The sequence below is a fragment of the Magnolia sinica genome, chromosome 15, assembly GCF_029962835.1.
Source record: "Magnolia sinica isolate HGM2019 chromosome 15, MsV1, whole genome shotgun sequence".
Taxonomy (NCBI): Eukaryota; Viridiplantae; Streptophyta; class Magnoliopsida; order Magnoliales; family Magnoliaceae; genus Magnolia; species Magnolia sinica.
This window is the reverse complement of record NC_080587.1, coordinates 62,782,584-62,802,877: the sequence shown is the minus strand read 5'-3', so window position 1 is coordinate 62,802,877 and position 20,294 is coordinate 62,782,584. Positions and strand designations below refer to the sequence as shown.

Sequence of the window (20,294 nt, the reverse complement as noted above, 5' to 3'; positions counted from 1 at the left end):
TTCATAAAACATAGTCTTTTAAATTAAGTAACAGCTAACAATTATATAAAACCTTAATGGTACCTTTTCATTTCTTCCAGCAACCTGAGATCCATGGATGGCATCCTTCTAAATCTCTTCACTACTAGGAATTATCAACTTAAGATATTGAAAATACTTGTCTTAAGAAATTTCTTAGTACATATATTAGCTAATTCCATGTTTCCTCTTCTATTGTTATTAAAATAATATTTTGATTTTAATTGGACTAATTATATATATTTTTAATGTTTTAAAGCATTCCCCAACAATTTACTTTATATTTACACCTTCCTCATCTATCACATAAAAACAAATTTGAATTGTTGATTTTACAAAGCGACTTATTGATTTTACAAAGCGACTTACGTGATCATTTTCAAATTAATTATTAATAAAAAAATTATAAATCTAATTTGCTTAACCATGTTAATCAATCATTATGATTTTTGATATAATGCTAAACTTACAAATGTTATAGATTCTTCAGTGGGAATTTTATTAATCATGAGAACATTATGACAGTCCAACTCACCGTCATCCCTACTAAATAGACTTATATATTGGTAAATCAAAGTAATTAATCAAATTAGCGTTCTCAATCCTTTCAAGTCTAAATACGACAAGCACATGAATTGGAAGCTTCTAACGAGTAATATAAAACAACTTCACTGGTAGATCCTGTCAATCTCTACCCTTTAGGCATTTTCGTAATTTTACTGAAAACGAGTGGCGTTATGCCCGCCCTCGTCATACATATAAATACTCTCAGTGCTCGAAGCGATATCTCATTTCCATTTGAGAGAGGAGAGAGAGAGGAAGGGAGGTAGGGGGAGAGAGAGAGAGGGAGAGAGAGATTGCTTTCACCGCCGATGGAGAAAGCTGCAGCGCACAGCTACGGGAAGCGGCTAAGGTGCGCCGGGGCGGAAGATGACCAGAGCGAGCTCCCCCTGAAGCGCGGCGTCTTCTTCTACCCGGTGATGCCGGCCTTCGTCGTCTCCGACGCCCTCGAGCCCGATTTCCCCATCATCTACGTCAACACCATCTTCGAGATCTTCACCGGATACCGGGCCGATGAGGTCCTCGGTCGGAACTGGTATGTCGAATTCCGTCAAAATTCCATCTCTGTCCTTCCGTGAATCGAATTTTTATTTGCTTGGATGTTTCTGTATGGTATAGGTTTTGGGAATTTTTAGTTTGGGTTAGGGTGATTTTCTAATTTTGATGATGGAAGGATGAAATTTAGCGGTGTTGCTTATTGTGTAAATATAATTCACATCATGATGAAGGATGAGATTATGCTGCGGTTCCAATCTGACCGTCCGAATCCTGGGTCACAATGAGGATGTTGCATGGTTCGCAGATCGAACTGATTGGATGGTTGTAACTGGCCGATCTGTCTTCTTCGAATAGATGGTTGAAAAGTAGAATCATCAATGGTTTAAATTCAATAGATTGTTGGAGCAGTTCAATTGGTGTGGTTTTTGGTCTATGCCTGATCCACTGCAGGAACCATGATTTGGATAGTTGTATGATATACACGTATACCATATGTAATGAATGTAATGTAGGGGCATTTTCACACCGAGCTTGAGTGGGGTGGCCTGTGGGATGCAGGTCACACTTAAGGAGGGCGGACTGTGTGAGACGGGTCCCATCCGTGTGAGGCGGAACCCATGTGATGTGGGGCCCACGAGGGGGTTTGGCGAGGTCTTAACCTATGCGATGTGGGGCTGGGCTATGAGATAAAGGGATTGATTCGCGATGCTCTATCAGTTGAAGCTTTTAGAGCAAGTGGTTAATTGTCCTCCATCAAAGTGGTATCAGAGCGGGAGGTCTCGTGTTCAAGACTTCTCACTAGGGGTGATGTGACGTATATCATCTCCTCAATCCAAGAGCTTTTAAGCCCCCTCTTTACCTCATAAAATTTACCATGGAAATTGGCCTTTTTTTTTTTTTTTTTTTTTTTCTATTTTTGTTGTTTGGCAGCCCACCTCATTTCCAGGGAAAATGATTGACTTGGTGTATGTATCAATAAAATATTTGTGATCCATGGTCTATCTTTGTTGTTGCAGATTCATGAATTGGGTTAAGATTGACTAATGGTGGGCTCCGCATAGTTAAGATCATTTAATGATGGGGCCCATGAGGAAATGCACACGGTTAAGATTGACTAACCATAGCCCCATATGGAAATACACATGGTTAAGATAGACTATTGACAGGTCCTATGTGATTGAGATCATCTAACGATGAGCTCCATGTGGAAATAAAAATGGTTAGGATCGACTAATGGACGGCAAATGGTTAAGATTGTCTATGATGGCCCCCCTTTCAAAAACATTCATATTAGGATTGACTAATGATGGGGTTTTCACTTGGTTAAGATCATCTAATAATGAGCCCCACATATAAATGCACATGGTCATGATTAGCTAATGACAGGCTCTATGCTGGAATACGCATGGTTACAATCGACTAACCATGGCCCCACATGGTTCAGATTAACTAACAATGGGCCCCACAGGCCCACATGGGTAAGATCATCTAACAATGGGCTCCACATGGAAATGCACATGATTAGGATCGACTAATGATGGATCCCACATGGTTAAGATCATCCAACATTTGGCTCCATGTGGAAGTACACATGGTTAGGATCAACTAATAGGGGTTAAGATCATCTAATGATGGGCTCTATGTGGAAATACACATGGTTAAGATCATCTAATGATGGGCTCTATGTGGAAATACACACGGTTATGATCGATTAACATGGGCTCTACATGGTTAAGTTCATCCAATGATCAACCCCACATGGATCAACAAATGGCTGCAATTGACTAATAGTAGGCCCCACATGGTTAAGATCGTCTAATGATGGCCCTACATGAAAAACACATGGTTACAAATGGATAATGTTGGGTCCCACATGGCTAAGATCTAACAATGGGCCCCACATAAAAAGTGGTGCGGATTGATTAATAATGGGCTTTGCATGGAAATATAAGTGGTTGGAATTGATTGACGATGGGTCCCACGTGTTTAAGATCATCTAAATGGTGAGGGAAACAAAGTAGGGTTGAGAATCTGAGATTGCCATTAAAGAAGGAAAGAAAGAAAGAAAAGAAAAGTAGGGTTGAGATGGGGAAGGAGGAATGAATTTTCCTCAGATGTAGGCTGAACCCCATCAACTAGGCCTGGGTCCATTGGGCCCAAGCATATACCTCACAGTTGGCTCATCAAGCACAACATACAGTAAGAGAACCAAGCCTCCCAATTGGGCAGCATAATCCAATCAGCCAACCATATGCAAAAACTAGTGGGCTTTTTTAGAATTTCATTAGATTTTTTTGTTTATTTGGCATCTGTCTTTGATTAATCTTTCTATTTTTGTAATAAAACCTTAGTTGTCAATGATACTAAGAAAGTAAGGAGATGTCATGACAATAAAAACAGACTTTCCTTCCTTGTAAGTCCAAGAAGTCTATTTAAGGGCCTCGCATGTTCTCAAGACAGTTTCAAATTCAATAAAATTCTGGATTTATTCTCTACTTTAGTTGTGATTCTCATGCTAACCTTAGCTTGGAGGTGTCTACGTAGGGCGGATCCTTCTCATCAACCGGCTGTTTCGGATTGGTATTAAAGAAGGTTTTGACAGCTGGATGACTTGCTTGATTTAGATTGGGAAAATCATGTGGATTTAATGAAACATGTGCTATGGCTCGAATCCATAGTCAATCCTATTTCCGATAGGAAAAGTTAATTGAGTACAAATTATCCAAAAGTTTTGGATCAACAGCCACTAGGCGTCAAACCGACAAGGGGAGACTGTTCCGAAATTTCGGCAGACATCTACCCTCATAAACCAGTCCTAGACCTTTTCCCATTCAGCCCCAATCAACCCTTTTGCCGTAGTCAGACCTCATATGTAACCCTTGAACTCCTAATTTCATCACCCCTATAACCCCTCAAATTCAACCCATTAAAATTTCAAATCCAGCCCCTGTTCTCAACCTAATCCTTGAACTAGTCCAAGACACACCATTCGAACAACCATCATTCCCCAACTTTGTTCCATTCGATTGCCCCATAGCAGGTCTGTTATAGACCTGTATCAAGCACAAACAGTCCTCTATTCTAGCCCACAAACTGCCCTATATTTTTTTCATTAACAACTGATAATCAACCTGGATATTTTGTCCATTAACAGCTGATAATCAACCTGGATATTTTGTCCATTACGTTGTCGACGTTGCACTCTTGGAAGATGGAAGATCATAAAGTAAGCATGGCATGTGTGGTGGCATGTATGCCTTGTATATGCATGTAACAAAGCTCCACTCCACTGCGACTGTACTTTTCAAGGTGAGTTTTTGCAGAGTTTCATTGGTATGATTAGGGTTTTGTTGAGAGTTGTGGGGTGAGACGATTTGGACAACTTCAACAATGGTTGGAGAGAATGAGAAAACTCCAACAATCATGAGTAAAGAATGGGATAGTTCTGGCACTGATGAGAAGATGCCACTAATTTCTTTTTTTTCCTTCTTCCAACTGAAATCCTGTTTGTAGCTGAGGAAGAAACCCATGTTTTGGTATTCAAGACCATCCATTTTGGGTTTCCATTGGTATTAAAGCCCAGAATCTTGAGCTTCCTCAACCAAGATAAATCCAGTTCATTTTCAGATTTTTCTTTTAGGTTTCTGACGTCAATAAAGAAAGAAAAGGAAGAAGAAAATGATGGGAGAGGGAAAATGAAGAAGACTCGTTCCTTTCAATTTGCCTTTCTGGACTCTGTGTTATCTCCTCCCTATTTATAATATTTTTTCTTGTACCATTTGCCGATCATGATCATGTTCTGTAAATCTGCCAAAGTTTGTAGGAGACAAGGTTGACCCTAGATCCCAGGTTGTTTGTTTGTTTTGTGTCCCTTTCTCAGAATGCATGGAAAGCTTTCAATCTTCAAAAATGATGTTGACATTTCCTAAGAAACATTTTTAACTGATTGGTAGATGGGGCACACAAATTTTTTCTTGCGAGAACAACATTCCTCTTCTCAGGGCATAGGAGATTAGTTTATATTGGAATGCTGAGGTATCGATGAGACAATCCTTCATCGACCTTACTGAATCAAGAATATCATTCAACATCTTGATTTGGAGGACTCTAATGAGTCCTCGTATCTATGATTTATGCCTTGGAGGAGGTTCATCCCCTTTCTTTGAAATTCTACTTTAAATTTGCAATAAGCAGTGCAGGAAAAGAAACAGAGGGATTGGAAAAGGAATAGAACCAGATTTTGGTTGGTCCTACTGATGGTGGAATGCAAATTGAACGTTAGAATTAAGTGGGGGCCTATGGGGGATGTGGAAAGATACAAGGTCTGTTTGGTTGCCTACGGAAATCATGAACGGGTCTGATTTTGGGAAGACATTTGTCCCCATTATCAAGATGAAAAGAATTAGAGATTCCATTTATATGGCTCCTGCAAAAATTTGCAGCTGCTCCAACTTTCAACTTTACATTGAGAACACCTTCCTGCACAAGATCTTGTAGTGGATGTATTACATTGATAGTTCTTGTGTTTGGTTCTCATTGAAGGATAACCCAAGGTCTCTACCAGCTTGAAATGGCTATTTGAGTGCTAAACTAAGCTCTTCCTTGGCTCATAAAATTGAATATGGTAGTAGTTCTATAAAAACGATACCCTAGCAATCGCTTGAAGAAAGGTGCTGCGTATTTGTTAATTGTCTATTCTTTGTTTAGTTTCTCTGATGTGTTTAGTTACCATTCATACCTAAAATGTTCCTTTCTTTTTCAAGCATGTACTTGTTGCAGCCAACCATGATGGAAGAATTAAAGACTTTGGAAAACTATAAAATTGGGGAATCAGTTGATCTTACCGAAGGAAACAGTTGCTGGATACAAAAGGATCTTCAAGATTTAGTGGAGGTGTGATGTTATTAGTTATTACTGAAAGACAAGCTTTGTCATTGCAAAGGGTTATTTTGAGAGTGGGATATTGATTTTGAGAAAGCTTTTTCCCTATTGACAACCATATGAAGTATCTTTCCTGACTGCAATTAAGGGTGGTTAGTTCCTATTTAATTACAAGAGCTAATTCCTTAACAGAGAACACGTGGAGAGTATGTATGGACATTGCACTTGGGGTGCTTCCAACAAAAGGGGTTGGAAAATTCAATGGCTTAACGATATGCATTCCGAACCAGGCCCACTGTGCTTTGTTTACTGAGTTCACTATAGCTTAAGTAGGCTTTGTGATAAACAGAAATGATGAAACACTGTTTCTCAAGTATTCCGATAAACAGAATCTTATCTATTTAATGATCATGGTTGCTTGATCTAGAAAAGAAACTTAGAGAGGTGTTCACTAAAATTTTGGAAACCTAGAATGCTTATTTTTAAGCTTGTTCCAAAGATGTCATTTTCATTTGTGCAGCCCTCGATCATTCTGAGAAATGTGCAACTGTGCAATTCTTACTGGGAGTTTTTATGGTACTGTACTTGAAGCTTATAGAAATGGAATAGAACTCGAGGGTGACCTTTTCCATCATTTAAAAACTCATAGGCAGTGGGCTACTCAACATATCTGATTTTCACCAGACCTGATCTTTACTATTGGATTTATAAGCCAATTCATGCAATGTATTAAACATATTTCCTGAGTCACAGGGCAGTTTTAATTGTCTAGGGGCATTTATGTCGTTGCAAGTTGTGGAGCTGCATGCTTGCTTGTAAATTCCAGTTGGATAAAAGATAAGATAATTCGATCTTGAACAACTCTGGTTCAGTTGGAGCTGCATGCTTGCTTGTAAATTCCAGTTGGATAAAAGATAAGATAATTCGTTCTTGAACAACTCTGGTTCAGTACTTACCACTTACACAGCATTTGAGTACCTTCAAATCACAGTTGGGTGGAATAGATTTCTGCACCAAATTGATAACCTGCCTTGTCCATCTTTTATTTTAGGGTACATAAAACCTTATTCAAGAGAGGGAGGGAGGAAGAATCAAGAAAACAAAATGTTTAACCTTGCTGCTAAGGCCCTTATCTTGCCAATAAACGGCAAACGCAAAGGTTCAACCCATTCTTTAGAAACCCAAGTGATGATATCCTAGGAAGCCTCTTGCACAATTAGAGACCTATACAAAAGCCATAGAAAATATGAAGGCCCTCTCAAAGAGCCTTAGCTTTTGCCTTCCTCATGCCCTAACATGCTTAGTTTTCTGTCATCTAGCTGAAATTCTACCAGTTAGTACTCTCATTCAATTGTTAGGAAAATGTCCCTTAGGTCCTCAAAAGAGGAGGAGAGCATGGTCGCTTTGTGAGATGAGTGGCAATTGAAACGAGTTAAGTTTGCTAATTGGTTGCATTTCGACTTGGGGATAAGTGTTCTAGAAGACTTTGCTGCCTTGCTACCTCTACATGACTTGGATATGGGGGAGGGGACCTGAGTGGAAGCTAAAGTGAAGGCTCTTTGGGATCTCCTTTTATTTCCGACTCTTGTAGTTGTCCATTCATTGTGGAAGGGCCCTCTTTGGAAAAAATCTCTTGGGTTTTTGAAGAATGTGTAGAACCTTGGTGTTGCTGTTTATTGGGAAGATAAAGGCCACATAATATAATTTAATATTCTTCTCCCTGCTCAACAGAAGCTTTCTATGCCGGCATTACCTGAAGGTGTAGAGGCTATGCCTTATAATTTTGACTTCCACAATCTCTCTGGAGGGCCACCCATGAGTGGTGGTGTCATTTGCATTGTAGGTCCACTCTTTCAAAGGAGCTTTTGAAAGAAATCATTTCTGGCACCACGGTTCCTTTAAACTCTTTGCAGGCTAAAGCCCGACCGATGATGGAACCTTCTTCAAAGAGATGGGTGAAACTGTTCTTATGGGCTGGTTTGGTGTTGAGCTGTCAACTCGCTCTATTTGTAATCATCTCCCTGTCCTTTCAAAAGAAATACTTTTTCAGGCGGGTTGGCCTCAAACATTTCTGCCAGAAATGTTGTTCGAGTTTACTTCCAAAAGCAGCCTTAGCTATGGGAAGATTTATTATTATTATTTTTCTTAATCCGTAACAGTGATGGATGCCTGGGGGTTTGGTAGTCCATTATTGGCTTGCTACTTCTTGTAGGTTGTCTAATTCATTTTTTGGCAGTGTTCTGTGAATTTGGAGGCATCATGGTTGAACTTTGATGGTCAAATTTCCCAGCAGATATTGATTTTCCACCTGTTGATCTCTCTCTGTTTTTTTTTGGCTTTGGTTTGTGGTGTTGATCCACGATAATTCGTGCTGCTAAGGTTGCTTTCTGCAAGGAGGTTAGTTGAATCTTCTAGGGTTACTTCACAGACAGTTGTCTTTGACCAAACCCCTCACTTTTGCAAGTGATTGCCAATTTCAGTGTAAATCTGTGCAGTCTGCCATCCTTTAGTGAAACAATTGAAAAAAATAATTAAAATTTTAAGCATAGAGACTTCTGCTAAGCCAACACATACCTCTACATGTGGCGATATGTACCAACCTGGCAGATGTGTGGCACATTGCCGTGCATCAGTTGAGCCTTTCTGTGCAAATGATCTTGACCAAAAAAAGGCTGGTCCACTCAGTAGGGCGGGCGCACATAAGAGTGAGTGTGGACATTGGGCAAAAAAAAAAATGGAACCATCTACTGTTCTTGGACATGCATGCCCAACCTCCGGACTTGATCAGCCATATTTTTGTGCCAGGCCATGTACATGGTGGCTTCAATGGTTCAACCTGATCTCGGATGTACAGCTGTCAAGCTGCATGTGGAGAGGTTATGCGGGTCATTGCAAGTAAAACATAAGGTCCAGGTAGCAGATAGTGCCAGTCCTCTGCCTTCCCCACACCATCGGTATTTAGTAGGATGTTCAAAATTTGTGCATTCCAAATTGATATTGTTACTTGTTATAAAGCTTATTAGGTTTTCTTTTAAATTCTTATTTTGATGTCTTGTCAGCTTTATTTGCATCACTCTACAAAAGTCCACAGGTCCTCATAGTCTGATAATTTAACACGGAGGTTGATTGCATTTCGAATCTGTAGTGGCTCACAGTGGAAATCTTCCTTTCAGCCGCTTCTTACAGTTTAGAGATCCACGTGCACAAAGGCGGCATCCATTGGTGGATCCTGTGGTTGTCTCGGACATCCGTAGATGTCTTGAGGAAGGAATCGAGTTCCAAGGTGAGCTTCTCAACTTCCGAAAGGATGGTACTCCCTTGATGAACAGGCTACGTCTCACACCCATACACGGGGACGATGGCGTTGTGACGCATATTATAGGCATTCAGATGTTCTCTGAAGCAAAGATAGATCTGAACCGTTCATCGTATCCAGTCTTCAAGCAGTCTTCTTATCAGTTGTCTGACGAGTCGTGCGGAGAGACTCCAACGTGTGAGCAAGCACCGAACAGCCAGCACCTCAACATCTGTGGGATACTTCAGCTCTCTGATGAAGTCCTAGCCCACAATATTCTATCGCGCTTGACACCTAGAGATGTTGCATCTGTCGGGTCGGTCTGTACAAGGTTTCGCCAGCTGACGAAAAATGAGCATCTTCGTAAAATGGTATGCCAAAATGCATGGGGAAGAGAAGTGACTGGTACATTGGAGCTGATGACCAAGAGATTAGGGTGGGGCCGTCTTGCAAGGGAGTTGACCACACTTGAAGCAGCCGCATGGAAGAAGCTGACTGTTGGTGGTGCTGTGGAGCCTTCACGCTGCAATTTCAGTGCATGTGCAGTTGGGAACCGGCTTGTGCTATTTGGAGGGGAAGGGGTGAACATGCAGCCAATGGACGATACTTTTGTTCTCAATCTAGACGCGGTGAATCCCGAATGGCGGCGAGTGAAAGTAGCCTCATCCCCGCCTGGGCGATGGGGCCACACACTTTCGTGCCTGAACGACTCATGGCTAGTGGTTTTCGGGGGATGCGGGCGGCAGGGATTGCTAAATGACGTCTTCGTATTGGACTTGGATGCCCAACAACCAGCATGGAAGGAAGTTGCTGGAGAAGGCCCCCCACTTCCCAGATCATGGCATAGCTCGTGCACCGTCGATGGCTCGAAGCTGGTTGTTTCAGGTGGATGCACGGACGCTGGTGTACTCCTGAGTGACACATTTCTACTGGATCTTACCAAGGATAAGCCAATGTGGAGGGAGATACCATCGTCGTTTGCCCCAGCCTCGAGGCTGGGACACACACTCTCAGTTTATGGAAGGACAAAGATTCTGATGTTTGGTGGACTGGCCAAGAGAGGGCCTCTGAGACTAAGATCATCTGAGGCATACACAATTGATTTGGAAGACGATGAGCCTCAGTGGAGGCAATTGGGGGGTAGTGGGTTCCCAGGTGTGGGCAACCAGAGTGTTGCGGCCCCTCCACCCAGACTTGACCATGTAGCTGTAAGCATGCCTTGTGGGAGAATCATCATCTTCGGTGGATCCATCGCAGGTCTGCACTCCCCATCGCAGCTGTTCCTTCTGGACCCTTCGGACGATAAGCCCACATGGCGGATTCTTAATGTTCCTGGGCAGCCACCAAAATTCGCATGGGGCCATAGTACTTGTGTGGTTGGAGGGACTCGAGTCCTGGTTTTGGGTGGTCATACCGGCGAGGAGTGGATATTAAATGAGCTACATGAGCTGTGCCTGGCGAGCAGACCAGATTTGGACCCGTGATCATCGAGCGTAAGCATCATCACCACCGTCCGAAGAGCATATTTTGCAGCTTAATACATGTTAGTCTTGAGCTCAGAATTTTACTTTCATCCTTGTAGTTTGCAATTTTATTTGCTGAGATGTTTTGAGTCTTATGTTTTGTAGCTTCTGCAAATGTTGTTGTTGTTGCTGCTGCTGCTGCTGTTGTCGTCATCCCTTGAGTCCGAGTTTATTGTAATATATCATCCCTTGAGTCCGAGTCTATTGTAATATATGAGACTGTATGTCCTGTAAAGACTGTTGTCTTGTTTGTTTTTGTTTCTCCTGATGTCAACTGAACGAGTATCTCTGAGCCTGCATGCACCTTTACATGCTGCCATGAGGCATGTTTGGGCCTATGAGTGCAATGGGAGTTGACTTATGCGGCCCAGTTGTTGAATTGATCCACATGAATTCTGAACCCAGGTCAGCTGCAGTTGGCCCACCCGACGTGAGGTTTCATGTCTGTTGTGGTGTGGCTGCATGTAGAGGGGCATGTGGTCTTGAGCAAAGCTCTCTCATTTGAATAGGCTTTTTATGTAATGCTAGTCCTAGTCTCCTAGGCACAAAAGTGTGATGCTGCTCTTGGTCGCGCAGATCATGCTGTCTAAATAAACCGTTTAGGTGGGCCATCCATCATGAACACGAAGATTTCAATCCCCTTGATATTCAGCCACAGGCCCTCTTTGGGAGTTGCAATCTAATGAATCGGCGTAGGGTTTGGATTCTAGCTTTTTTGAAGCCACATCTCACTGATGGCTTGGCCCAACCACAGAAGGAAGCCTTCCTCTTTCAACGTAGAAAAGCCCATAGCAAATCCCAGGGGACAATACAGTTCTCTTTCGATCCAGGTAGAGGCAGTCTGCATCTTCACTGACATGTCTATTTCACCAAGTCTTTTCAAGACAAGCCCAGGTCATCATGCTCTCTTCAGCTGAAACTAAAGGTGAGAGAGATGGGAGCTATCTGGGCCCATGATATCGGATAAGGATAATTAGTCAGCATTCCAAAATATCTTGGTAAATGATCATTATCTCTACGATGACATGGCAATTTATTCCATGCACGCCAGTACATCTCCTAACGTGCCTAGGCCAAGGTTCGACAGCAACTAGGGGTGGCAATGGTGGCAATAAGCCGGGTTTAGGTCCGGAATATGAGCAATCACGCCCATGTCTGCCAATGGGTACATGCCTGAAATGAGTAGCCACACTCATACATAACAAGGAGTTCGCCTATTAGAGTATTGGTTACCCATGTATGATTTGAAATTTAGGCAAAAAAAGAAAAAAGAAAAAAAACCCTCAATGCGAGCTTTCATAGCAGAAATTAGAACACTACGAAATCTCTTTGAAAATATAAAACTATTTTAGATTGAAAATTGGATGGCATACATATTGAAGACACCAGTCTCCAGTTGGACAGCATGCACGCTACAAACACAACCTGGGCCATTGCAAAGTAATGTAGAATAAAATTATCCTACAATGCTAAAGAGGAACCAGCCTCTCTCTTTTTTTTTTTTTTCTTTTCTTTTACAGTAGTTTTATGAATTTAAGAAGTGCTAATCATACTAACTAATTAGTAATTACATATTCTAAATTAAACAGAAAATTGGGCATATATAAATATATAGTATTTAATACAATCAGGTTCATGGATGGCAAGGCATTCCACACCCGATCCAATTAATGAACAGGCTTAAATTAAAACCTAAACCCAGACCCACCCACACCCATCCAGGACTATGTTGGGGTTGGCTCAGGCACCTGTTGGGCTTATGTGGCCCATTGCTATCCTTTAAACAACATGACTGAAGCAAGTGAACCACATGCATGTCTTGCTTGCAGAAGGGATCATAAGGAAAAGAAATGGCATGATAGATTTGAAAAAAAAAAAAAAAAAACCTTTATCATGAATCCTGACAATGTGACAGTTTAAACTTATGTAGGAAATTTCTGAACAGTGTGATAGTGGAATAGCGGAACAAGAACCATGTAGCTGACTTAATTAGTTGGTATATGGTTAGATTATGACAACAACGATGATAAATACAAAAAAGAAAAGAAAAAAAAAAGTAACATAAAAAGGTAAATATACTGTCACAGGGGCACTGCAAAATTATTGAAATGAGTGCGTTTTAAGGCTCTAGCTTGTAAGAGTGAGAGGTCCATTGTTCATTCCATTTACCTATTTGGGCTTGGACCCCACCGTGCATGGACCAAAGTCCTCCATAATAGGAAGATCCTAACCACCACCCATGGTTCTTTTTTTTGGGTGAATGTGGACCTTGCTGCATTACTGTTCTTGACTGTTCATTTTCTGTCCATGTCCACCAATCTTATCTTTTCCTTAAAAAAAAAAAAAAGGTAATTTTTGAAAAGGTAAATAATCCCAGATGCCCACACCACTTTAACTCATGGTAGGATCAGGCTGGGTGGGTCCAAGCGTGATGTGTGTATGAAATCCATACCACCGATTGTGTGCTTCCCCTCATTTTTACTCTAGAACCTGAAAATCATGCCAATCGAAAACTCAGGTGAGCCACTCCTCAGGGAACAATGCAAAATGATAACTTACACCTTAACTTTATGTAGTGTGGTTCACTTGAGTTCTGAAATTGACATATTTTTGGGATACCCCTTCATCTTGGTCTGAATTGAATGGATTAGATGGTAAAACCACACCCCGGTGGGCCCATGCGCACAACCTTCACAAGGAATCAGGAAGAAGTTTCAATGGGCACTCATCCACTCCTAACTATTCCCCCCGGTGTGGCCCACCAGAGTTTTGGGCTGGCCTGATTTTTTTTTTTTATATTTTTTTTCTGGCTCCAGGCCAACCATGAGAGGGTGCACCAGATGTTTAGAGTGGACCTAATACATAAATCATGGTGTGTCCATTTTGCTCCACACACTGATATCAAAACTCTTACAGAAATAGCCATCATGTTTGAAAAAATGAATGTACATTCCCCAGCGTTTTTGAAAGACACCTACCTCTTGCAGCATTATTTTCTCATGGATCCAAAAAAGAATAAACAATTAATTGGGAATGGGAGCGTGTTCATACGTGTGTGTATTTGTGTGTTAGAGAGTTCACATGAGTGCACACGTTGGATGCCGGCATGCATCCCATTTTTCTTCATTTCCAAGCCACAGAGTCGATCTCATCCCGAGCTGACTTATATAGCTCAAGCCGCTTAGCTATGCCCTCCCTCTTCTCCATCAGTGCCGGGTCCTCGTCTAGCATTGCTCCCAGTTGCTTCTTCTGCACACACGTGTCAAAGTCTTGTTAGCTTTGTAGTTTTAAACATACTTCAGTAATCCGAAAACTAAACTAGATGTTCAGCCGAGTCGGGTTGACTTGAAGACTTCACCTGACTTGACTTAATATTTAATGAATCCTAAATAAAAAATTTAAGATTGTGGATAGATGTTTAAAATAGTTATATCCTGTGTATGCAATATAAATAGTCACCTAAAGCCACAATATCAATGATACAAAAATGGTTAAGGCTGTTAAATCTGGATTTTATGAGGATTTGAATCTCACCTCGGCATATTTAATTTTTAATAAATTCTCGCCCACTTAGTGACCTGGTGTTAATCATGCCAAGTCGTGTTGAGTAGACCAAGCCACCAAGTCGGATACAGTACTGGGTTTCCCACAGACTCAGCTTGAACTCTTACTGAATCGAGTTGATGCAGCTAAGTTTCTAGTTGAGTCAGTGAGTATTAAAGCTATGTTTTTAAACTTGGGAGCTCCACACATGTGCCAGCATAGCACGATAAATCGAGATCTATTTCATTCATCAAAATGGCACCACTATATTGATATCTTAGCCCAATAATTAGGTTGATCCACTGGTCAGGTGGATCCATGGGGACCTGACTCAAGCTGTGGATGCAAGCCGGGCTGCAGCTAAATTGCATGAATCCATAAGCTTGATCCACGTTCACACCCACAAGAGCACATCAGGTGTCAATGCAGTAGATGTGTGCTTTGCTGGCTGGCCTGGTCACTAGGTGTGACAGATGTACGGAATGAATGTGGACTGTTGGTCAATCCTTTTAACTGTCCGTTTTCCTTGTAGACATGTGGCCCACCCTATGATTGGACCAGCCTTGTTCTTGGGGGCATGGCAAATACGCCATGGGTCCCGCCTGTTCAATGAATGTCTGAATCTCTCCCATATGTAACAGCCTCATGCTTTGTTGAACCTGGAAAGTTCATGGTGATTTTTTTTCTTGGAAATAAAATGGATTGATGGTGCAATTCGACCAAGTCGACTCAGGTCCAAATTCCAATAAGATCTGGTTTTGGCACCACACTTCAGTATTGAAAATAGAGTATGCTTGGCCTGATTCATCCGAGTCACCCTTTGACTCAACTTAGGACCAAACTAATCAAAGTCACACCAAGTCCAAAAACCATGATAATAAAGAGGTATCCAAAACATGGAAATGGATAAGAGCACATAGAAAAGGTAGTCCATGAAGTTTCATTGCCTAAAGTAGTGGAATCCAACCATTTATTGGGTGCATACTGAATTGGATGGATCTCATCACTAGATCATATGGCAGTTCTTGGACTCATGGTTTTAAGACTTGGATGAGTCTGATGCCAATCGTCTGAGTCAACTCGGAGGCAATCCAGTTTGATACCACGAGTAAAAAAGCATTAAAGAAAAAAGCCTAGTGTGGGTCAAAGAAGTATGAGAAAATCCTGCACATAAAACAAGTTAAAATATAGAAAGAAAAGGAAGAAGGGATATTGAAAATTGAACCTCTCTACCCCCAACTTGAGCATAAAAATGGTTGAGCAGTGACCGCTTCGCCTCTCGGACTTGGCAGTAAACGACGGCCTTGGGGATTGAATTCTTCAGTGTATCGCATACCATGCCAACATAAGATGACACATTGGATCCTGAAACCAGATCATGGGATGCCACATAAGCAGAGCCACATGTGTACTTTAAAGGCTTGTAGAATGCTGCTGTGGATGTGTCACAAGCCACATTGCACCGTGTCGATGGCATGCACCATGCTAATGGTATGAGTCATGTGCCGAGCCATAAATATAGTTCTGTAGATGAATTACATGCCTCATCCTTGGTTTGTACAAGTGTGGGACATGGTCTGCTGATCCAGACCATCAACGATAAGCACCACCGTGTATAGAGGACCCTCCAAAAACCTCCCTGATATGAGGTATATATGCAGCAATGGTCTATATTCAACTGAAAAATGGCCAGAACTTGGATTGGCTAGTGTCTTGCAATGAAGTCGTATGGGGCCTGGCCTATCTATGTTGAGGCCAGTTCTCGATTCTTGATCAATGTACACTGGGTCCCACATGTCTAAAACAAGGGATCAAGTATATAATTCATATCCAAGCTAAGAGCTGGCCATTCATGTTGAGACCAGTTCTTGATCAATGAATGATGGGCCCCATTTGTCCAAAGGACACCAAAGGATACTATTCATATCATTTCTGTATAGGGAATGTTAAGCAATATACCAATCCTCCTGAGGTGGTTATCAGCATATCTATCCATTGTTGGCGCTGTTGAATTTCCAGCTTTATCGCCCTCTAATGGAAGCTTCCGGAAGAACTCAACTGTCAGGTAACTGGACTCCATCTCCACCAGCCGAAGAACAGTCTTCCGGCTATCTTCACGGAATCTCTCCAAGGCTTCTGTAGCTGCAGCTGCTATGTCGGCTTGAAGTGTTGGAAACCGTTTCAATTCCTTTCAAATTCCATAGATAAAAACTTAAGCAACAAAAGAACATAGTTTGTGAAAATGGACACTATACAATGGAATGCATGTGAAGAAGACAACTGCTATCTGAATCATGGGAAGGTAATGGGTGCAGATCTAGGGACTCAAAATCAACAAAAAATGCAATTGGTTGTTTCCTTGGAGAGGAATTATATGATACTCTACCTGACGATATGCACATCATACTAGGGTTTTCAGTTTGTACAATTCTGGCCCAGGCACCATGCTACAGAAATTTCCTCGTTAGGACAATTCCGACCTTTTGATGGCAGAATGGAGTAGATGGTTAAGAAGAGAAATACAGCAACCATCGACATTCAATTAATAGAAGGCCTGAGCATATTTGGCTAGGATCTTACAATCTGGGAAAGTTTTGGAGGCATGGTCAATCCGGGTGGCTCCCAGTAGAACAATGGTCCAGATCGTTTAACCATCAGCATTATTTTTTACCCACTGAAAAACTGGTACACTGTCCACATCCTCGAGCTGAGGATCCTATAATTCCTCCACCCAAAGGAAATAATCAAAGTGCTTAAGCCTACAAAGAGCTTATTACATAGTTACATGCAAACCTCCACATCACAAAATTATATGGCTTCAAACACCATTTCTACTCTTGTTAAGGATCACACAGGACTCAAGAACAAAACGATGGGATTATGCATCATTGTCTATGGGTACTCACATATATGCATGCAGTTGAGCTTGCACGTGTACATATGATGTATGTGATGTAAATGCACACTAATTTCTCACATTGATTCAGTGTTTTATTGTGCGCATGGTAATCTTCTCGCTTTGAATATTATGCATTTTTTTAATAACACTAAATGGCCAGTATCCTAGTTGGCCAAGGATCAACAGATCATCATCATCCACATCTAAGCCTTTTCCAAACTAATTGTGGTTGGCTATATGAATCTTGTTCCATTTGGATTCATGATGGAAGTTATGGCATAAGTTTGATGCTGGCTGCCAACCCAATGCAACCCTCTTCATTTATCCAGGCTTGGGTCTTGCAACGAGGGCACAAAATTCCCAAAGGCACTATGTAATAGACTATTACATAGGTTGATTACAATCAAGCATGCAATAGTCTATCATATTAGGTTGATTACAATTAACGAGAAAGGCCAGAAGAAGATAGCAAGGATCCTTGAAATCAAGAGTCATGAAGTCTATTCATTTGTGATAATGTTTATAGGTGGGTCAGCAACTCAACCTCCACTAGCATCATATGTGGGGCCCATAGCTATTTTGTGTGACTAACTAATCAAGTGTGACCCTTCATGTGTGTGGGTGCTTCATACTTATCAGTACCCAGCAACTTTCCCTCATGACCTTACTCTGATTGCTCACCCTTTGGGGCGTGGACGTAATAGTTGGGTTGGGGGTCAATACTTAATGGGACTGTTCGCATGAAAGGGGTGTCAATGTGAGCCTTTTCCCTTGGGATCCTAGAACCTGCACAAGTAGGTTGATGTTTGGTGGGCAGTTGATAGTAAAACTAAGCTAATTTTCTATCGAAAAAGTCAACCCCAAAATTGTTGGGAGAAAGGATAAGATGATGATGATAAAAATAACTAAGTTTTTATGTGTAACTTGAGAAGAGCCCCACTCACACATCACAACTCTCCTTGAGATTACATAGAAGAATCCTATAGTCTTTGACATGCTCCTACACAATGCAGGTTTTGTAATTTCGAACATTCAGAACTCTCCGTGAAGAGTTGCAACCCTTTTGACTTTCTCAATTATTTTGCATTACTGCTCATGAACGTTAATCGCCCGTTAAAAAATCAGTGTTAGTTTTTACGTTAACATAAAAGGCTATTTAGAAACGGCTCTAGATAATCAAGGCATCATCTATAGTATCAAAGATTGTTTAGGAACAACCTGGTGCAGATTGCTCATTCAAAGAAAAGATAGAAGTACTACGAAGGTTATATGAACGGTAATAAATCTCAATGAGGATAGACTAGTGTCCATCAATTTCTTTCACATGTCAGTGGCTCGCTTTTTGCACATGCCACATGCACAATATCTGAATCGATCATCAAGTAGGCTCTACCATGGATGGGCCATTACGCTGAAAATCATATTGATTGGACAATCCTAGACATTATATTAGATAAGTTGTCTGTCAATGGGTAATAGGATCTGCAGGTACATGAGATTCCTGATCCAATTTAAACAGATTCAGATTCTAAAATTGGACCTTTAAATACTCAGGTAGGGTTTGAGTACCTGATTGATAATTGGGTCGAGCACTAAATCAAATATATATACTAATAACAAAAGAGCTGATCACATATGGGCAAGGTACCACAACTTGTGGCACCGTAGCATCATTTCCGCCAAGATGCCACTTGTGTAGAACACTGGTACCATGAAAAAGTAGGCCCCACCATGAAGATCACCTGGGACACAAATCACTTTCTCCACATCAGGTGGGCCATACCGATGAATCAATGGACAACCAATGGTCTGATTCAACACATTTGACTTGCAGCCCACCTACTAAGAAGATCAGCATGATGTGGTGGGGCTACCGTTTTCATGGTACTGATGTCCTCCACAAGTGGCATGTTGGCAGGAAAGATGGTGTGGTACCACAAATCTGTAGAGAGATCTATGTTTTATGTGGTAGTGCATGTGGTTTTATGTAGCCATGTGGAGTACTAAGCACAAGTGGCATCTTTCCTTCTCTTTTTCCCTCTAACCAACCTCTCTCTCTCTCTCTCTCTCTCTCTCTCTCTCTCTCCACCCTCCAACTATCTACTATATTGCCGTACCCTTGCTTCCATGTGATCAAGTCTCTAATCGCCACCACCACCATCATCTAAGCCTTATCCAAACTAATTGGGTTGGCTACATGAATCCTGTTCCGCTATTCCACTCTATCAGGGACCATTATCCTCAATTAAACCATAGGTGGTCAAGTTTTCTTACTTGCTCCAGCCACATCCTTTTGGGCCTTTTCCTTTCCCTTTCAGTGCCTTCAACTCACTCCTAACTAGTGCTGTTATTGGTCTCTATTACACATGGCCAAACCATATAAGTCTACTAATTATTGCTGCTACTAAATTCCCTCACAGGTATTCATTTCTAATTCTATTCTTCCACATCTAGCCACTTATCCATCTCAAAATCCTCATTCAGCCACACTAATCCTATGAACATGTTGTTCCTTAACTTCCCAACATTTTGTCCTAAAAATTTTCCCTTCAGTTTGATTGCTATGCGGCCATCACATGAAACTCTAGAGGCATATCTCCACTCCAACCACCAGTTCTAATTCTATGAGTAACGCCCTTCTCAATCTCTCCACTCTCATGACCAAGATATCGATAATGGTCATTTTGGGGGTACTTCTTGGTCAACAATCTTGACTAATTCCCCATTTCCACTCCTATTGTCACTAAAATTACATTTCATACACTCTATTTTAGTCCACCTAATTTTAAAAGCGTTAGATTCTAAAGCATCGTCCATAGTTCTAGCTTTGTGTTTACCCCTCCCTCGTCTCGTCATTCAACACCGTCATTTGCAAACAACATACACCATTGGACCTGCTCCCATAAATGCCTCATTAACTTGTCCATAAAGAAGCTCAATGCCTTTCAAGCCTACAACAATTTGAAACTCACCTGTCTCGCCACCAGTAGTCCTCACATTTATTACTGCTCCTTTATACATATCCTTAATTATGTCAATATATTTTGTGGAGATCCTTCCACCTTTCCATATATTT

At 41.4% G+C, this 20,294-nt stretch overlaps 2 protein-coding genes across 5 annotated transcripts in view; one reads left to right on the top strand and one right to left on the bottom strand.

Annotated features, from left to right (window-relative positions):
- Positions 1 to 821: 821 nt before the first annotated feature.
- LOC131227068 (adagio-like protein 3) lies at positions 822 to 10,891 on the top strand. 3 transcript variants are annotated; one of them, XM_058222777.1, is made up of 3 exons: positions 976 to 1,114; positions 8,764 to 8,937; positions 9,104 to 10,891. In XM_058222777.1, the coding sequence occupies exons 2-3, from the start codon at positions 8,925 to 8,927 to the stop codon at positions 10,735 to 10,737; spliced, it is 1,647 nt and encodes a 548-aa protein (XP_058078760.1). In that variant the 5' UTR covers positions 976 to 1,114; positions 8,764 to 8,924; the 3' UTR covers positions 10,738 to 10,891. The 3 variants fall into 3 exon arrangements, with proteins under 3 accessions (XP_058078758.1, XP_058078759.1, XP_058078760.1); XM_058222775.1 differs by lacking the exon at positions 8,764 to 8,937 and having other exon boundaries at positions 822 to 1,114; positions 9,132 to 10,891; XM_058222776.1 differs by lacking the exon at positions 8,764 to 8,937 and having other exon boundaries at positions 951 to 1,114.
- Positions 10,892 to 13,686: 2,795 nt separating this feature from the next.
- LOC131227067 (phragmoplastin DRP1C) overlaps positions 13,687 to 20,294 on the bottom strand; it is a 31,070-nt gene continuing 24,462 nt past the window's right edge. Inside the window, exons 15-17 of one of the 2 annotated variants that reach the window (XM_058222773.1) lie at positions 16,279 to 16,507; positions 15,545 to 15,684; positions 13,687 to 14,025 (exon numbers count right to left, since the gene is read on the bottom strand). In XM_058222773.1, the coding sequence (XP_058078756.1) occupies positions 13,900 to 14,025; positions 15,545 to 15,684; positions 16,279 to 16,507 (495 nt within the window). In that variant the 3' untranslated portion in view covers positions 13,687 to 13,899. Of the gene's footprint in view, positions 14,026 to 15,544; positions 15,685 to 16,278; positions 16,508 to 17,830; positions 18,005 to 20,294 lie in introns of those variants that run through there. The other variant, XM_058222774.1, reaches the window with a different exon arrangement.